The sequence below is a fragment of the Rattus rattus genome, chromosome 6, assembly GCF_011064425.1.
Source record: "Rattus rattus isolate New Zealand chromosome 6, Rrattus_CSIRO_v1, whole genome shotgun sequence".
In the NCBI taxonomy this organism is placed as follows: Eukaryota; Metazoa; Chordata; class Mammalia; order Rodentia; family Muridae; genus Rattus; species Rattus rattus.
The window spans coordinates 44,853,918-44,874,609 of record NC_046159.1 but is presented as its reverse complement, the minus strand read 5'-3'; the positions used below and the strand labels follow the sequence as shown (position 1 = coordinate 44,874,609).

Genomic DNA, 20,692 nt, shown 5'->3' with positions numbered 1-20,692 from the left:
AGGCATTCTTGAGTTCTATTGAAAGATGTTAATCTTCACAAAACATAATTAGTTTTCTCCTTCTAAACACTAAATCCATCACTCAATGGAGCTCCTCCCCTGGTGATAGAAAACTACCACAGTATCTTATTAAATATTGATGTTTCTCTTCACTTGATGAAAGTTGTATTCATTCAAAAGAGTTATTTTTTTATTTCAACTCTGAAATATGTAAGTTAGGTCTGGGACTAGAGTTCCAAAAACTACTTTATTCTGAGAAATAAAAACATGTCCCAGGGTCTTGAGGCAAAATATTTATATTATGGACTTATTTCTACGTATGTTTCATATTTTCATCTGGGTAAGAAATAAACTTGGGGCAGGGAAAAATGGCTCAGTGGATATTAGCAATGGTTGCTCTGGCTGAGGACTCAGGTTCTGTTCCCAGTACCTACGTTAGGCAGCTCTAAATTGACTGTAACTCCAGTTCCAGGGGAGCTGAAACTCTAGTCTGGCTTCTGTCAGCCCTCCATAGAGATGGTGCACACAAATTCACAGAAGTACACACAGAGAGAGACATCATTAAAAACAAATTAACTAGGAGACCTAAGACATGAAAGTTCCTTCTTAGTAAAGTACTCAACCAAATACATCTGTAAGCCAGATTCATATTATCTGCTGAAAATTCCAATCTCATTTTTCCGACTTCAGAACAATACAGAAAACTGGCCTGTATGTCCAACCTTGCACTGGGCTACAAAGGAGGGTTGAAAAATATTTTAAATTTAATTTAAATATTATTATTTTTTGCAAGATTTTAAACTCACTTGTATGGTTCTTAAGTGTGAACTTCAAATCTCAATGACTTTCAAAGTCTAAAGAGTGGGCACATCTGAAAGTGAACTATGGCAGTCACATTATATATTAAGGTCAGAGATTTCAGAAGTTTGTAAAGTGCGATATAGTTTTTCAGTATTGCAAATGCATAGTTTTTTGTAAAATCTTTCCAATTTCTTCTCTGATCAGAATATTTTAAAAAACCACTAGTATCAGAATGCAATCTTGTTTGCATACCCAGACTGCATTCCGGAAGCCTCAGCCAAATGACGTCCAGCAAAGGCAGCTGAGGAACAGCTCTTGGCACTGCACACAGAGGAATTTCAATCATATAACATTTACCTTGTGCTTCAGAAGCTGACTAACCTTGTTTCTTTAGCTTGTGGTAAATGTCATAGGATTAAGCACCTCTGCATAATCATGTTGAAACACTCTGGAATGATCTCACACATTTATTACCAGTCCTCAATGTTCAAATGCTCATTCTGAGCATAGATTGGGATTTGTTCTGTATGATCCATAGTGTGACACAGTTCACTACCTGTCATATCAGGAGTCGACTGATTCGAAGTGGAAGAACGCTCCTGAACCAGACCCTTGTGGAAATTTGCACCTGAGCAAATATTAGAAAAGCTTATTTGAGGAGGTAAATTTAGGGGTTCTAGATTTCTAGAGGAGGTGTATGTTTGATTCACGTACTTTTTGTAAGTCTCTTACCTCCTCTACACAACAGGAAAACTGCGATGAAAATAAAGCCAGTGAGAAAATGGGGTTAACCTTGATGCAATACTGGGGTGCAATGGAATGAAGATTACCATATGAAGACAAGTCTTTAGGGCAGATGAGCACATGGGGAACAGTGTTCTCTGTGATTTTGTTATGCAGAATAAGCAATCATTTCGAAATGTGTAGTTCCTATTGCTAAAACACTCCCCATGTTACATTCAAGAACCTAAAACTACAAGAGGCGAAAATATGTGCAAAACTGTCTTCTGAAGTAATAAACAAGCTGGTGGGTAGGGAGGATGTAAAAGAGAGAATGACACGTGTGTGTGTGTGTGTGTGTGTGTGTGTGTGTGTGTGTGTAGTTCATATAATAGTACATTAAGCGCAAAAGCCTGCATTTTCAACATTTCAAGGTAAGCAGTTGAAGCCTCTTTGACTTTGATCATATCTGTTCTTAAAACTCTAACATCTAACACCACCTCAACTGACTTAGTTTCCATGTACTCTTCCCTGCGTATGGTTAATGCCAAATGGCAAAGACACGACCTACTGTTCTCATACACTGTTCTACTTATGATTCATTTCTAATCAGTGACATCATTAGATATGACTACCTCTTACATAGAACCACACTGGTATGATCTAATAACAGTGAGTACAAACATACATATTTTGCTGTCACTGTGATTTAAGATAATGAAGTCTGCCAATTCAACTTGGTTACAAAGTTAGGGAGTCTCATCCCTTGACACCAAAATTATCAGATCTGAATAATAAAGCAAATGTTATTGGGGTAGTTTAAAAAATAATACCAAGTTATAATTAATCTCACAGTGGATACCATTAAATAGTTGTCTTCTGAGATGTCAACTTTATCACACCAAACCTGGTCAGCAAAAGCCAAGCATAAATAACAAGTTGGAGAAAAATGAACTCTATATTTTGGCCCACAGGAAAAAAACAAAGCACAAAGAATCAAATAACACAAGAATCTTCTGGGGGTTTGGAGTTGTGTTTGGGAAATAAGCCTGTGCTAAGCACTTGTTAAATCAACAGGCGATCCTTTATTTGGGCTTTGACAGAAAATTTAGTAGTGTAATCACAGAAGCAATTTGTGGTTTTAGAAGCAGCTTTCGAGTTAATAAGCAAATGCATTTGTGTTCATTGCAATGTTTGTTACTGTGTTTACTGAAGTGATGAGAATAATTGCAGCCCTTGAAAGAATGAATGTATGAATTTACATATTCAATACTTTATCCAAAAATAACTATTTAGGCTTCAGCAATAATTGAAATGAGTTAAGTTGAAATGCTATGCTTTTTGGTAAAAAAAAAAAAATTGTGTCTAAAAATGTGCTTTATCATGCATACTCCCCTTTCTTTAACAAACATTAAATATTAACATAGATATACACACACACATAGAAACACAGTACCCATTGGTAGTATAACAAATGAAAACAGGTGTTCCTTGTAAGTAGCTATAACCTATATAACCTAGTTCAAATACATCAGTGTTTACACTGTTCTAAGGAGTTAAGTGATGTTTCTGCAGGTTTGCCTTCTTTGTGCAAATTTTAAATTATCTGGCAAATTTCCTTATTCTCCTCTGAACATGCTACTTGTCTTGTGATTTTGCCAGAAGAAATAAGAACACCTCCATGCCCAGATCCTGAGTGGTTACGCATACAAAAGTAACTCATTTGATTTAATTTTAATAACATTATTCACATGTTCTCTCCTCGTTCTACTTAAAAACAAACAAACAAACAAACAAACAAAAACCAAAACAGGTGATTTATTGCATTACATGATACGTTTACTGTATAAAAGCTGACTCTTCTGTTCCTGGTGAATATTGATTGCTCACAATGCTCTCTGTGTTTTTATTTCACATTTTTCTGATATGACCAGGAGCAACTGATGACACTACGAGAAAGATCAATTCTTTTTGAGAGGTGATATTGTGGGGAGGGTATCAGGGGGCTTTGACTCATAGAAGCTACCTTGGTTACCTCAAAGCAAACTATCTTAAAATGGAGCCAATAAATAAGACTTAATCCAAGCTGTAATGTATAGGAAAGAATCAACTACCTAGCACTTTGAAGCTGAAGTTTTCCTATGGCATTCTTCAATACTGAAATATCTCCTTCTGAATTCTTTGTTCTTCTTGTCAGTTTCATGATGGACCTTTCTCCAGCCACTAAGTGAGCCCTTACTGTTGGCTTGACAGCTACAGTAAACATCATTACAGTGAGAGAGTGTCAACTTATCAGGATTACAATTCCCGGTGTAGTACAGGGATACCAAGGTGCCATAGCCAGGCACAGTCACAATTCCCTGTGCAGTACAGGAATGTCAGGGGCCAGAGATACCTGAAGTCTTGCAAGAAATAGTCAAGAGATAAGGTTATCAAGAAGGCTTTGTAGCCTGGATGGTTGTACAGCGCCCCCCCACCTTTATTTCAAACACACCTTGCATGAGTTATCTACTATTAGCCTCAGAAAGTATGGAGATAATTACATTTTTACTATTTAGCAACCACTCAGTTAATTTTTAATACTGATAGTGACTAATTATAATGTAGGAACCATAGCTCTGTAGCTGGAAAATTTAGGATATAAAAAAGAACTGAGCTTCAGGATCCAAGTTTAGAAAACTAGCAGCAATGATAACAGAATGATAGCTCTTATGTGCCTTGGTATAAAAATAGATAATTTTGACACAAGCTATCACATAATAAGAAAAACTACACAGGGGCATAATACATACTTAAATTATACTTAAAATATGTCTTTTATCATGTGATTGGCTAGATAATAATTATTAGATAGCATATACACTACATATGTGCTATATGATACATACCACATGTGTACTCATACTCTTTAATGAACTATAGCTGTACATACATAGATTATATATCAATCATATATCATACAGATACTCCTACACACCAATACAGTGATACACAAAGGATACTGTTTAGGATCTGTGTATATGTGTATACAAAGAGCAGAAAAACCTTCCTTTCATTACGTCATTCATTGAATAAATGGTGAGCAAAATTTAGTGTATTACTTTAGTTTGCATTTCTCTTTATACTAAGCACAATTAGTTGACTTTCACTAATTTAAGCACACATGGAGTATACATTCATCCCATGAAATCCTGTTTAAGGAAACTCCAAGTCTCCAAGTGGAGACTAAATTAATCTTAGAGTTTATACTTTAACAATTCCTCACACCTTACTTCATTAAAATAGCTCACCTATTTGAAAGAGCTCAATAAGAAGGATATTCCCTGAGATTCCACCTCACACCAGTCAGAATGGCTAAGATAAAAAAAACTCAGGCAACAGCAGATGCTGGCGAGGATGTGGTGAAAGAGGAACACTGCTCCATTGCTGATGGGATTGCAAACTGGTACAACCACTCTGGAAATCAGTCTGGAGGTTCCTCAGAAAATTGGACATTGCACTACCTGAGGACCCAGTTATATCATCCTGGGCATATACCCAAATGAGACTCTAACATACAACAAAGACACATGCTCCCCTATGCTCATAGCAACCTTATTTATAATAGCCAGAAGTTGGAAAGAACCCAAATGTCCTTAGACAGAGGAATGGATAAAAAAATGTGGTACATCTACACAATGGAGTACTACTCAGTTATCAAAAACATGGACATCATGAGATTCATAGGCAAATGGATTGAACTAGAAAATATTCTAAATGAGGTAACCCAATTACAGTAAAACACACATGGTATGCACTCACTGATAAGTGGATATTAGCCCAAAAGCTCGAACTACCCAAGATACAATCCACAGACCACATGAAGCTCAAGAAGAAGGATGACCAAAATGACGATGCTTCATTTCTTCTTAAGCGGGGAACAAAATATTCATAGGAGGGAATATGGAGGCAAAGTTTGGTGCAGAGAGTGAAGTAACAGCCAATTAGAGCCTGCCTCACATGTGCCCCATATATATATATATATATATATATATATATATATATATATATATGTATGTATGTATACAGCCACCAAAACTAGATAAGATTGATGAAGCTAAGAAGTATACGCTGACAGGAACCAGATAGAGATGTCTCCTGAGAGATACAGCCAGAGCATGTCAAATACAGAGGCGAATGCTTGCAGCAAACCACTGAACCAAGAACAGGACCCCTGTTGGATGAATTAGTGAAAGGATTCAAAGAGCTGAAGGGGTTTGCAACCCCATGAGAACAACAATGCCAAACAACCAGAGCTCCTAGGGACTAAACCACTACCCAAAGACTAAACATGGACAGACCCAAGGCTCCAGCTGCATATGTAGCAGAGGATGGCCTTGTTGGGTACCAATGGAAGGAGAAGCCTTGGTCCTACCAAAGTTGGACCCCCAATGTAGGAGAATGTCGGGGGGCAGGACAGGAAGGAGGGTGGATGGGGAGGAGAACACTCTTATAGAAGGAGAGGGGGATGGTATAGGAGGCTTATGTTCTGGGAACTGGGAAAGGGAATAGCATTTGAAATATAAATTAAAATAAAAATACAATTAAAAAAAGAAGAAGAAGGATAGTCCCTTTACTCTCCTGCGACCAAACTGGAAGACATCTGTAAGAAAAAGTTATAAAGCTCAGGGTAGCTACGGACTAGCTATGATGTAAAATAGGATATTTTAGAAATAGAGATATGACATCCATGCTCTCCAGAATTATAACTAGTTATGAATGCCCACAACACACTTGAAATGGATTTTATGTGACTGGTAGAGTGAATTTTTAATTTAATTTCTTGATTTAAAGTTGAATGTTTCCATGGATCTAAAGGATAAAAGCACATAGAATTGATAAGACCACATTCAGCCTTAGGACTTTTTATTTTTCTGTCCATAGTTTGCATAAAAAAAAAAGTCAAGCTGATGCTTAAACAGGAGAGCTTGTAAGCTATAGTTATTGCTCTATCCATCTGGTAGATTTCTGGCTTAATTATGAATTCCCAGTGACTACCCCATAAGTCTACAAATCCTATAGGCAGTCCCACTTCATTTGACTTTGTATTTGCCTGATGTGTGTGTGTGTGTGTGTGTGTGTGTGTGTGTGTGTGTGTGTGTGTGTGTGTGTGTGTACACTCCAGTATAGCCTATAACTGTGGTTCTTTAATTACAGGAGGTATCAATGGATATGACAGTGAACCTTCCATGGGGACATTTTCATCCAATACTAGGCATTTGGAGTCCAAAGAAGAAATGAGAAAAATCCTTTACATTAAAAAACTAAGTATTCATACATCCTTAAGGTAACCTTTTTCAGCACCATCAGCAATTACAGTCAGACTGAATACTAATTAACCTTTAAATGTGGGCTTTAGGGTGTAGGCAGGGAAATGTAAGAGAAAGAGTAAAATTCTCAATTAGACCTTTATAGGAGTAATTTCTCATGAGAATCTCTGAACTTTTGGATGTCTAATATGACCAATTAAGAGTTATCTTTACCCAACGGGGAAATAACTGGAACAGGATCTCTCATGGGACGAGTTTACGCCAGTCTCCAGGAGTCTTTGTGCTTTTAAAGGACAAACTCTCCTAAGATTCTTAAACTTTGTTCTGAATCTTCAGAAATATGACTGGGTCACCTCCAAGCAGTGATTTCATAGGAGTCCCTCATTCCCTCCTTGGCTCAGTATCTTGCTACATATTGGTCTACTTATGAGTTCATAATTATATGATATACAATATTATTTAACTGCTTCATTAAAATATTAATTTTGCCATTATATTGAATCTAAACTGTAATTTCTAAAGAATGTTAAAAGCAAGGAGAAACAAGTATGTTTTCTTCTGAGTCATTCTATGATAATAAGGTATATTTCTTTTTTTTTTTCTTTTTCTTTTTCTTTTTTTCGGAGCTGGGGACCGAACCCAGGGCCTTGCACTTCCTAGGCAAGCGCTCTACCACTGAGCTAAATCCCCAACATAAGGTATATTTCTTAATTGAACATTGCAAGCAAATTTTGTGGGGTATAGATAAAGTCATCAGTATGACCTGCATTACTCTACATTCCTTCTACTCAAGTGCAACCAATTTCTTCTGTAGACAGCACCAAAAACAGAAACCTTGGTCTTTTGGAGTTATTATAGGAAGGTCTAATGCAGCTCAGAATGAAGAAACTCCCTTGTGTTTCTAGCTTTCAATTCTCAGAAATTACAAACCTTTAGCAAAGGTGAGATTTCATATTGTTTATAAATCTTCAGTTCAGAAAATCTTTAAAGCTATGATAAAAGTGTCTGTTCCATTTGGCTATCAACTCAGGATTTTGACACAATATGTAGCATGTTAAATTTCTTCATTTATCAAACACTATATCAACAAATCAATGAAAGCCGTGTATTTCCTCTTCTCAGTTATAGATTTTTCTTGAAATGAAACAAACCAAATTCACAATTGGCATCCCAGGGTATACCATAAAATAGAAGGGTCACTATAAACTGACACAAGTTCTACAAAATTTTATACATGCAATTAATATATTTATACTCAGACTCCAGAACAACACACTGAATACCTAGTATACAAGGCGTAATTTGTACAAAAGATTTATAGGTTTCTAATCTCAAGACATCTGGCTATCTGATAACATTCTACAAACATAATTAATCTTTTCATTTAGATATATACTCCTCTGTGACAACATTTGTGTGCTGAGAGTTTCTTCACTAAATATTTTCATCAGGAAATAATTCATAGGATAAATATGACAATACAACTCCATCAATGACAGGAAAATAACCTATATGCTTATCACCGCATGGATTCCTCCTCATACTGAGAGCTCTGTATAAAAACGTGTTCCACTATTGTGGACAGAAGTAGTCTTTGTAAGCTGTCAGACATCCCTAGAAATGTGTGAGAAACAAGACCTCTAGAATAGAATCTTCATCAAATGATCTTTTCATTTTCCCCCACAAAGAGAAAGCATTTCCAGATGTTGAATACACTACAACTAATTCATCTTAATAGCTCATAAAATCAATTTCCTGTTTTCTTTATGCTTTTCGTATTTCTATGGTAAGAAGTAGAAAGCAAGTAAAGAATTTGTTGTATCCTTGACTCTGCCTATTCAGACCAGTTAACGTATATATTTAATGCATATTTTCTTGAAAGTACACAGTAATGCTCCTTAAGTACGCATTCAACATATTGAAGTGACTAACCTTGATTACTTCCTGGTGCATAAATCTAAAAGTCTTTTTCTAAGGCTCGCCTGACCCTCTTTAACAAGGATTGGTTAGAGTCTATTATTTACATGGCTTCAGAGAACAACAGAGATATAAGATATAAATGGTGATTTTTGAGTTGTAGGCTTTTATTAATGTAGGAGGAAGGAGACTTCTGCAAAGCACAGGAACTGGTTAAATACTATTGATGCAGATATTAACAAGCACATGGAGGTGCATACTGCTCTGAAGGTGTCTCAAATACCCCACCCCGGCCACTTCTATGGAAGCATCGTTTACTAATTATAAAGAATTCATCTCTTCATTAAATTGGGTACCATTAGTATCCAAGAGCAGAAACTGTTAATATTTTGATATTTAATCAAGTAAATACCCATCCCATCCTGATACATTTCCCAATGTTGTCATTTAATCTTAAGGTGAAAATTCAACTTTTCGTCTTCACTTTTATACTTTTGGATTGTGTGTGTGTGTGTGTGTGTGTGTGTGTGTGTGTGTGTGTGTGTGTGACAGCTGAAGGTTTCAGTGAACAGGTTTTTACATAATACTAAAAGTAAGGATTTTAAGGTGATTTTTAAAAATCTGACAAAAGAGATGATTTTCTCTTCAAAATAATTTAAAGCACTTTAAAAATGCATTTCACTCCCCCATATTTAATAAGCTTCCAAACACATATCCAGTATCAGCAAAGAAAAAAAATGTACTTAAAAAAAGGAAAAGAAAGAAAACAAGACAACAGAAATAAACATGAATCAAACGCCACTAAATTTCACACTATTAATGAATGTGTTCTTGATATCGTTATAACTTAACTTATAATCTGTAAACTTTTATAAATTAAATCATTCCATAAATCAGTGAAAAGATGGAGCATATTTAATAAACCCTCGGATGTTTTTCCTTTAATTCACACCTGATGCCTTAAAAGACTCATGTGCTCATGGAGTCAGTTCTGTTGAATACACCACAAAGCCATAGCATTATGTATCACACTTCTTACATGGCAGAGTATACTGAAGCAAACTGAATACAACTGTCACATTTATTTACATGCTCATCCTTCCCACAGTACCTGTAATGAGGAGAAGGGTTGCCTCTTGCTTCACAATTTAATGTTATTTTTTTATCCTCCGAGCCAACAGGGAAAATACTGTTGCTGGGCTCTTTGATAAACACGGGGCCTTGCAAAAGAAGCTCACCTGTGTAGGTAGAGGAATAAAACAACAAGAATAAATAAACGGTGTTATAGAGGGTGTAGTCCAGAATGGAAAATAACTAACAGCAGCTATCATTTACTCTTAACTGTCCCTAATTCTCAGCAAGTACCATATGGTATACACGGTGCTTTGATAAAGAGCATTTGTCAGTCCTCAACAGTGAGAAAACTCCTCAAGAAGCAAGAATCCACAAGTAATGCCACCATAGTCATAAATCCATTTCAGTCTGTAAATAAAGCTATAGCGTCTACATGCCACAACAATGCCCATGCAGTCTAGGCCCATTTTCTTTGAAGAATAAACTCATTACCAGAAATCTTGCAAAATTTAACTGAAATGAAAACCCACCGCATTTCTCACAGCATTTGAGGAATACACACAACTCAAGGTTGCCTATTCGTGTTTATTTTGCAGTGATCAATGAAAATATACCCAGGGATCACTGGGATATTCATATTCTTCACAGCAAATGACATAAAAGGATGCAGAAATGATTAAGTGCCTTTCAAAAAGTGTTCCCACTTTAGGAGAACTGGACCATTTTCTGGAGGTAACTGTCACATTCACACATATGAAAACAAAGCTCTAATTGCACCAGGTGTTGGGAAAGGAGAAAATGAATGCTGTCACGAAACAGTTATGCAACTGGAATTGTGTAACCATTGCTAGAACATTTTTAAAAACAAATTCACAGAATTATTTTAAAGAACCCTTTAGTCTTCTCTTGTGGAATGCTCTGCCGAATTGAAGAGGAGTTTTTCCTGATTTTGAGATGGCAAAATAAACACAAAGACTAAGAGAGTTCATCAAATGTAAGACAAAACCAAAATGGGATTGAATAGTTTCAAAAGCCTCTGAGAGGAAGAACTTGCACTTTTATTCTTCAAACAGTAAAATCACAAATAGAAACAAATGCCAGATTATACATGGACTGACCCAGGGCTCCAACTGCATATGTAGCAGAGAATAGACTTGTTGGGGCACCAGTGGAAGGGAAAGCCCTTGTTCCTGCCAAGGTTGGATCCCCAGTGCAGGGGAATATGGGAGGGGCAGTAAGGGGAATATATAGGGGGAATACCCATATGTGGGAGTGGGAGGGGACAGAATGAGGACTTATGGACAGGAAACTGGGAAGGGGAACATTTAAAATGTAATAAATATATCTAATAAAAATTTTTTAAAAGAAAAAAAAAGACAAATGCCAGGACAATGGAAATCATAAACTTACAACATGAAAACCACAATAATTATTACTATGAAGGACACATCAGTAACTATGCATTGGGATGAATCCTCATCCCCCGGATGCAATATTTAATTATCATTCTGCTCTTAGCATGATACTCCATTCTGTCCGGTATACAAAAGGAGAAAGCTAAGCTAAGAATAGTTAGGTTACATAAGCTCTTTCACCCAACATTTCGGAATGACAATGTATACAGTTTAGAAGAACTTACTGCAGGGCTCATGTAAAGACATAGTTTTGTTTCTTCTGCAAACATTTGGTGTCCTAATTCTGGCCTAGGCTTCTGGAAGATAGTGCATAACATAGCTTGTCTGTGTTTTTGTTTTATGTGGTATATCAGTCACTTTTCTCTTTTTGTGATAAGATACTATGACCGGAGCAACTGAAAAGAAAATGTTTCCTTTGGCTCATGGTTCTTGAGAGGTAAGAGTGAATCATGGCTGAGAACATGGCAGCAAGCAGCAGGCCTGGTGGCTAGGGCAAGATGTTGAGAAGATCACACCCTCGACCATAAACACAAATCAAAGAGAGTAGACCGGTTAAGCAAGTCCCACCACCAGTGATGTACTTCTGTAGCAAGGCCATGCCTTCTAGACCTCCACAACAGTCCTATCTCCTCAGAAACAAGTGTTCAAATACCTGAAGATATAGGGTACCTTCTTATCCAAACCACTATAAGGAATGCTTGGCTATACTAGATTGCTATACTGTCTTTGCCTGGCTAGCCAATGTCTTTGTTGGAGAATAGTCATGCCACAATGACCAAACATGTGATTATGTGTAAGATTTGAGTCACATGTCATCAAACTGAATTGGAGACTGAATCTAGCCACTTACAGACCGACCAGCATAACAGGGTCTCAAAGTCACTCAAACTAGAACATCTAAGTTTTTCTGATATGTAACCCTACAGTCATTAAAGAGTTATACTTACAATTCTGACTTAGTTCAAGAAAATAACAGATTCTAAAGTCTACTAAAGAAGAGATACAAGGCAGTGTCTAGAAAGTTCTAAGGCTAAACATTTATTGTTCTCAAGATATGTCACACTGCTGACAAAGACAAAGTCCAATACACAGGTGTGTTACCAACCGAAAAAGAACTTTCTTACCATAAGATACGTATATTACATACTCCCCTCATACTACAGACAGTGCCAACATTCAGTGGTTCGTCCACGTTTCCAAGTGTATTGTGGTACAGGAGCAGCATGTATCCAGTAGAGATCACAATCCAAGTTCTAGATTCTGATCTTTTATGAAGATGAGCTTCGGCATCAAGCCTCAGCTTTGAGGCTCAAGTATGATCTCAAGATAATCTCAAGATTATCTCAATGTATACTGCATTTTATTCCTATGCCAGATGGTCAGGAGAATGGTGTGTTGGCACATTTTAACTTGCAATGTGTTTACCAGGATGTGATATTACTCAGTGTGTGTCAATGGATCCCTATGTAATTGCTAATAATATGCATCTAAGCCATTGCTGCACCATTGCTTCTGGAATAAACCATACCTTCACCATTAGTGTAGATTGCATAAACAGTTGAGGTTATTTGAAATATATATATGAAATATTATTCACAATATTTTAGTGGGATATTACATTTTAAAAATGGGTGGATGTTAAAATAAGACTTTAAATCTCAGTGTTACCTTCCCAACCTGGATATGATTTGTTCTGTAAACCAGGGAGGCCTTGAGAGGCTAACTACCTGGAGAGGAATGGTAAAGAAGTGTCTTAGTGACAGACTGGGTATCTGATACAATCCTTCCTGATTGTGATTTGGGTCTAAATCCAAGATATCACTCTGTCCAAAAAGGAGACAGGCAAAAATTATCCCTTAGTTTGCTTTTTCAACTTTGTTCTTTTATGATGACCCTGGAATTAAGAACTTTGAGAACATAGCCAACATGTCTGAAACTTAAAGATTCTGATGGTATTCAAGACAATCAATGACTATGTGGAAGCTTCCAAATCTTTAAAACTAAAGAGAAATTAATAATAAAATGTGACATGTTAGTCCATGCTGTAGGCTTAGACAATAGACAAAAGCTCAGTCTTTTTGCATTTGAATGAAATTGGTGTTAGGGGGATGATGAAATGTGCTGTTCTAAACTCTTGTCAGCAACATAAACTTAGAAGAATCAGACTCTGGGATCAGCTACCCATAGGGGAATATGTAATATTTTCAATTAGTTTTGATCCTCAAAAGGATGTATCCTTCACCCATGTGAATATTCATAACAATCTACAGGAACCTGATATATAAAAATGGTAGCCTCTTGCCTGCTCACATGTATTTGATATAACATTTAGATTGATGATTAACTTGACATTTTGTGACAGGAACTTTTTTTATATGTTAGCTTGGTTGCAACATCCCATTTTTAGCTTTACAACTTAAGATAAAGGATGTGTAACATTGCTGAATGAGACTAGGTCCAAAATTCCAATCCTAAGGTGTTCTCCCTCCTCGTCTCTTGCCCCTAACAGCCACAGGCAACTAGCAATAAGTGACTGTGAATGTAAATACAAGCTTTATGAGCTGCTAATGCAATGTCACATAAAAGATCAAACTGTACCCAGTCAATGATCATGTCATACTATTTTTTTCGTAGACTGACAAAGGAAAGCAGAAAAGGGATTTCATGCTGTTGCAGTTCCTTCACTAAAAGGAATGAAATACCTCAGAGAGTCAAGGTTACTTTTTAAATTCCTAGGGCAAGGAGAGAATGTCCCACTTCTGCCGTGCTTGTCTTTTCGCCATATCTACATGAGGAGAAGGATGGTGGAGTCCCTTCCAATGAAGACAAATGGTCCCAGAGGTAGGCAGTAAGGCAATGCCATTAAAGGCAGAACTCAAGAGACATGCACCAGAATTGGACTATACCATTTCCTGCCTAGATTCCTCTCCTCCACAGAATGAACATTAACTTTGGTTAAAGGGAGTAAAAGAGTACGCTGCCAATTAGATGAGAGCTATACTGGGCCACATTATTCTACAGAAGAACAAAATATAAAGATGAAGACAGTTTTTAGCTATAAGACACTCTGTTTGCAAACTAGTAGTATACATGTAGTTTTTAAAAGGAGATGACCAAAGTAAATTTCATTATACAATTTCAAATTTATAAGATGATAAGCTAGCTAATCGTAGTATAATATGTGTGTGTGATAGAGTTTTAAATGTAAGATGTATGTAGCATGTGAAAAACTACCCATGATGGACAAGATTCTGTATTGAATTGGCCTATGGCATGTGTGTCTAAATTCTGGTGCTGTGTGCCTGAAAGCAAGACAGTGTCAGGGCTGGCTTCTTCTGGAGGCCATGAGGGAAGAATCTATTCTGTATTTCTACTTGGCATTGTACATGCTCATCTGTTCTTCATGTCACATTTGATCATCTGTGTGTGTGTGTGTGTGTGTGTGTGTGTGTGTGTGTGTGTTTCTAGACTCAAACACAAGTCTTTTAGCAGGACATGTTATGTGATGATTGGATCACAACCTTACAACTTGGCCACAATTATTTATAAGTAGAATAATGTCATTTGTCAAGAATGTCCCATTAGAGCAGCTCTTTTGATACACTGTGAACTGCTGGACAGTAAGATTCAGTGCATGATAAAAAAACAAACACAAAAACCAAACAAGGGAAGGTGAAATCACAGGAAAAAGTGGTTTCTTGTTGCTGTAGTCTTATTGCTGTTTTTTTTTTTAAGTCAACAAAATTCTCCCTGACTCTTCATTATTTTTATAAAGAATCAGAAAGAAGTGATGGTAGCTACGAGCATCATTTAGACACTAAGAAGGAAATATATACATGTGTGTTCATTTAGGTGTATATATACTAACATGTGTATATATTTATATGTTCATATATGAACACATATGTTTAAGACATATATAGTAATGAATACACCAGAATAGCAGAAGATGGCAATGCAGTATATTTAAGATGAGACTGAGAAAGGAAAAGGAAATGCTTTTCAGGATTAACTTAACTGCTTACCTCCCATATAAGGAAATGTTAGGAAGCAATTAGCTTAATGGAAAAGTGCTACAGTGTGGCACTCACTGTGTAGGGCAGTTTGCAAACCTGGCACCAATATAAAGTAGTAAGTCTTTAAACTGCTAAATTTTCTGTCTCGTACTTCAGTCTTTATGTCCTGCTCTGTCCATCAACAGGAGGACAGAAAACACATGTGGAACACTACTCACCAATCAAGGAATTGGAATTTAAAAGAGCTGATGAGGCTTCACTGATGCTAGAAACAAATGTTCAAATAAAATAAGCTTTCTAGACACATTTACTTTTAACCAAGAATCACTTTCATCTTTTAATTACAGTTTCCTAAGTAAACTAAACAATGCCAACACACAAAAACCTGTATCCATAATAGTTTACATTGAGGATACGTGGATGCCAGAAATCTACCCTAGTAATGATGAAATGTCTTATTTATTCTTATAGACTGATATTCAGCCCATCATAGTATTATTTTAATTCAATTGCTATTTCTGCTTGTTGGAAGTTTCTTTTCAATTGAGAGAAAAGGATGCTCATCAATGCAAGTATTATATTATAAGATATAAGTAAAGCATTTGGAGAGATAACAGATAAAATTATATAAGATGAGGCTCTTGAAAATTTCATAGTTTTCATAGTTCTCTGTGGCTTTACTTAAATGTGTGTCATTGTCTTATAAATGTGATCTCTAGTAATTCTGATCAGTCCTCTCACTATCCCTTTCTTCCTGTGTGGCTTAACAGCAAATTCAACTTAGAAGAGGAGTAGGAGATAGAGAAGAAGAACAACAAGAACAAGAACAAGAACAAGAAGAAGAGGAGGATATTATTGTGAGGTGTGCAATCTGGTATACCAAGAGAATACTATACAATCAATTCATTAGAAAGGAAGCAGACACATTCTTAGCCTCTATTATAGCAGATTTCATTGAAGATCTTTGAAATGTTCAGCACAAGATTCTCACATATATGAGAAAAGTTCATTATTCAGTTTCTCTTGAAACATGTCTTTAGTTACTTAATATCTAAGATTTACATTTATAATTTTCATTTTTACATTTATGGATTTTTTCCAACAACTTTGGGTCTAAGCTTTGGGGGGCCTGCATACTATTCCCTTCATTTATTTAGAGAATGTATTCTATCAAACTGTAGTTCAAGGTCATTGTTTCTATGACAACATAATTCTACAGAAAGTAAGTCCTATTAAAAATTACTGCTTATAGAGAAATGAATAATTGGATATTCTACCCGGTGGTTACCATTTTGCTATATTTCTGCAGCTATATGCTATACTAGAAAGGAACATCACCTCAAGTCAATGGAAGCCAGGTTTCTCTTTGTAATGGTCTAATGATATATTTAAAATGCTAACTCGGCCTGTGTATGTTGGGAATTCACATGCATGTACACTTGGAAGACAGAGGAGTAAGTTTGATGTCCTGCACTGTCACTCTCTGTCTTTCTCCTCTGAGACAGGGCATCACAATGAACCTTACTGCTCTTGTGCCTATGCCCAACCCCCATCATTGAGGCTACAGCCACACCTGGCTTATAACTTAGTTTTGTATGAGTGCTGAGATCTGACCTCAAATCTTTATAACATACATAGGGAGTGCTCTTTCCTTCTGGGCCCCTTTCCTAGCCTTAAAGTGAAGTCACTTTTCCTTCATCTCATGTCTTTCACAAACAGATACTTGATTTACATTGTTTTAGTTTTAAATGCTGACAGGGATTAACCCGTGTTCTATATTTTTGGATAGGATGAAGTCATGTGTAACAATGACAGCCTTTCCCATACTGTGTCTGCAACTAGTAAGAAGGGAGTTTCTCAAACCACATAGACCCCGCTGCTTCTAGGTTTTTAAGTGACCCATGATTCAAGGTTGACTAAAGTGTGGGTTGCTGTATATACACTATTCCTTTATAGGCAGAAAAATACTCAACTAATAAATAGTTTTTGTGAGATAATACAAATCATTTAATTGTTCTAAGCAGTGTTTGTTATTGTTTTCTTTTGCATTTTCTTTTTATTCAATCACACTGTACTTCCTTCCACTCAGCCATCTTTGTTATTCTCTACTTCTTAATCCTAGATATAGATTAATACTACCACTCACCAGTATGTTCTTTACTACATATGTACATACAGAGTGTGTATGGGAGGAGGGTGTTTGCACGCATGTTAGTGTGTTTATTGGTGCATGTGCAGGTGACAAAGGACATTGGTCACTCTTTTCTTTCACTCTCTGCCTTATTCCTTTGAGACAGGGTTCTTCAATGAACTCAGAGCTACACTTCAGAAAGCCCACAATTCTGAGGTTATGGTGCATTTGGGACATACCTGAAGCTGAGTTCTGAATTCAAGTGTTCAAGCAGACCATCTTACCCACTGAGCCATCTCGCTTACCCATCACTGATATGCTTCCATTCCCATTTGACAAGCTCTAGTCCAGATGCATACTTCTCTTTCTTATAGTATTGCCAACCATTATTGCTTTTCAGGCAGTGGGTGTCATTGCAAGGTATTTTCTACATTGATTTATATATAAATAAAACAAATCATAACAGTGAATAAAAATATTAAACCGCCAGCATTTTAAAACTTTCTCAAAGGTCCCAAAATATGGATCTTTCCAAACTCACTGATCTGATGTCTCCTGGGGACTTTGAGGAAGAAAAGAAGAAAAATTGATGATTCTCACGAAGTTGTCACATAAAGAGACACAGTTTTCTCAGTGCTGAATAGGATGTAGCTACCTCTGTTCAGTGTTATTGTTTGATAAAATGCATGTTCCCAAGTGGCAATATTGCCCTGACTCCTAAGTCCCACATGAGACACACTGCATTCATTAACATACCTAACTTGAAGTCAACACAAAGCCACCAGAATAAAACTGAGCATTCAAAAACTTTTATTGTTTTCTTTAGTATTGGCACAGATTATAAATAATTGACCTTTGGAGCTACAAAGAAAGTACAACTAGGAGTTCCACATACTTTCTAATCCTGGAAAATCATTGGGCAGTAATATAAAAGCAACAAGAGGACTGTGAGATTACCCTGGTATTCCTTTTTTTTTTTCAATATTTTTTCCATCTTTATTAAATTGGATATTTCTTATTTACATTTCAAATGTTATTCCCTTTCCCGGTTTCTAGGCCAACATCCCTCTAACCCCTCCCCCTCCCCTTCTATATGGGTGTTCCTCTCCCCATCCTCCCCCTTTTACCGCCCCCCCAACAATCACATTCACTGGGTGTTCAGTCTTAGCAGGACCAAGGGTTTCTCCTTCCACTGGTGCTCTTACTAGGCTATTCATTGCTACCTATGAGGTTGGAGCCCAGGGTCAGTCCATGTACAGTCTTTGGGTAGTGGCTTAGTCCCTGGAAGCTCTGGTTGGTTGGCATTATTGTTCATATGGGGTCTCAAGCCCTTTCAGCTCTTTCCGTTCTTTCTCTGATTCCTTCAACAGGAGTCCTGTTCTCAGTTTAGCGGTTTGCTGCTGGCATTCGCCTATGTATTTTTTGAATTCTGGCTGCGTCTCTCAGGAGAGATCTACACTTCTGCACTTCTTTGCTTCATCCATCTTCTCTAGTTTGGTGGCTGTCTATGTATGGGCCACATGTGGGGCAGGCTCTGAATGGTCATTCCTTCAGCCTCTGTTCTAAACTTTGCCTCCCTATCCCCTCCCAAGCATATTCTTGTTCCCCTTTTAAAGAAGGAGTGAAGCATCTGCATTTTGGTCACCCTTCTTGAGTTTCATGTGTTCTATGCATCTAGGGTAATTCGAGCATTTGGGCTAATATCCATTTATCAATGAGTGCATACCATGTGTGTGTTTCTGTGATTGGGTTACCTCACTCAGGATGATATTTCCCAGTTCCCTCCATTTGCCTACGAATTTCGTAAAGTCATTGTTTTTGATAGCTGAGTAATATTCCATTGTGTAGATGTACCCAGAAGGGCATCTGGGTTCTTTCCAGCTTCTGGCTATTATAAATAAGGCTGCAATGAACATAGTGGAGCACGTGTCTTTTTTATATGTTGGGGCATCTTTTGGGTATATGTCCAAGAGAGATATAGCTGGGTCCTCAGGCAGTTCAATTTCCAATTTTCTGAGGAAACTCCAGACTGATTTCCAGTGTGTTTGTACCAGTCTGTAATCCCACCAATAATGGAGGCTTGGTACTCTTTCTCCACATTCTCGCTAGCATGTGCTGTAGCGGAGTTTTTGATCTTAGACGTTCTGACTGGTGTGAGTTAGAATCTCAGGGTTGTTTTGATTTGCATTTCCCTGGTATTCTTACAAATATCCTTCCTTGGAGTTAACATTCAACAGCCATCTGGTTTCATTGCACTCTTAGAAAGCTGTCTATACATCTTAAACATCACAACATATTTATTCGCGTATACTGACATCATATCCTCTGCCCCATCCCTGTGCTTTATGCCTTCAGAAGATAGTAACTATATTTAGCAGATATACCTACACATATACAAATTGTATATATTAGAATTATTGGTTAATCCACATCACACTGCACATCATCCTCTGTGTCTGCTAAGGTATCACTAGAAATTCTTTTCACTGGCCAAGGAATGACCAGAAATTTCCTGATTACAACTCTTACCAAGGTATTATTCCTCTCACTAATATGTGTCTTATACTATAAATTAATTCAGGATTTTAGTTATCTTCCATAGAGAAACTAATTCAATGTCATATGGATGGTATTTTTAAAAGATACAGGAAAAGAAAACACAATATCCTCAGAGAGACGTACTGTTATTAGTTTGGCAGATTCTGGACTCTGGGTCACGTACACCCAATTCACTCCCTTCTGAGTACTGTAAATGTGGTGTTACACAGGAGTAGCTTTGCTGGAACACACACATAATAGCACTCTCAATGGCAACAGCACTCCACTAGTAATCTACTGCAGAACTGAGTGCTGAAGCAGAGCCTATTTCTGGGTTTTAATGACTTCTTTGAGAGTAGCAGCTGCCTATGCCATTAAAACAAACCAGAGTGGGCAAAGGTTGAGCTTCTCTGTAAGGATTCTTCAGTTGCCAGGCCAAACAGGACGCTTGCTGTGGCTGTTTACTTTCCAGAACTAAAGTGAATGCAAGGGTCTGGAAAAATACACTGAAACCATCAAGAAATCAGTTATGTGAACCATGGATTTATTAAGAAGTAGCAAACACCAACTCTGCCTTTCTTAACTTACTTACTAAACTGGTCATTTCATGACTATACTCTATGACATATAGGACTACCTACTACTTATTGTTCCCCCTCAAACTGCCACTGGACCTCTCCCAACAGGTCCCATTCCCAACATCATGTCCTTTTAATTTTGTAATGCGCCATTGATATGCATGAGTGTGGGACCATTATCTAGAGAGTGGGC

General features: G+C 37.1%; 1 protein-coding gene across 1 annotated transcript in view; it reads right to left on the bottom strand.

The window, feature by feature from the left end:
• Positions 1 to 20,692, bottom strand: part of Cntn3 (contactin 3) — a 356,765-nt gene that overhangs the window by 236,980 nt on the left and 99,093 nt on the right. The window contains exon 3 of the mRNA XM_032906010.1: positions 9,859 to 9,985. Coding sequence (XP_032761901.1) covers positions 9,859 to 9,985 — 127 coding nt within the window. The remainder of the gene's footprint in view (positions 1 to 9,858; positions 9,986 to 20,692) is intronic.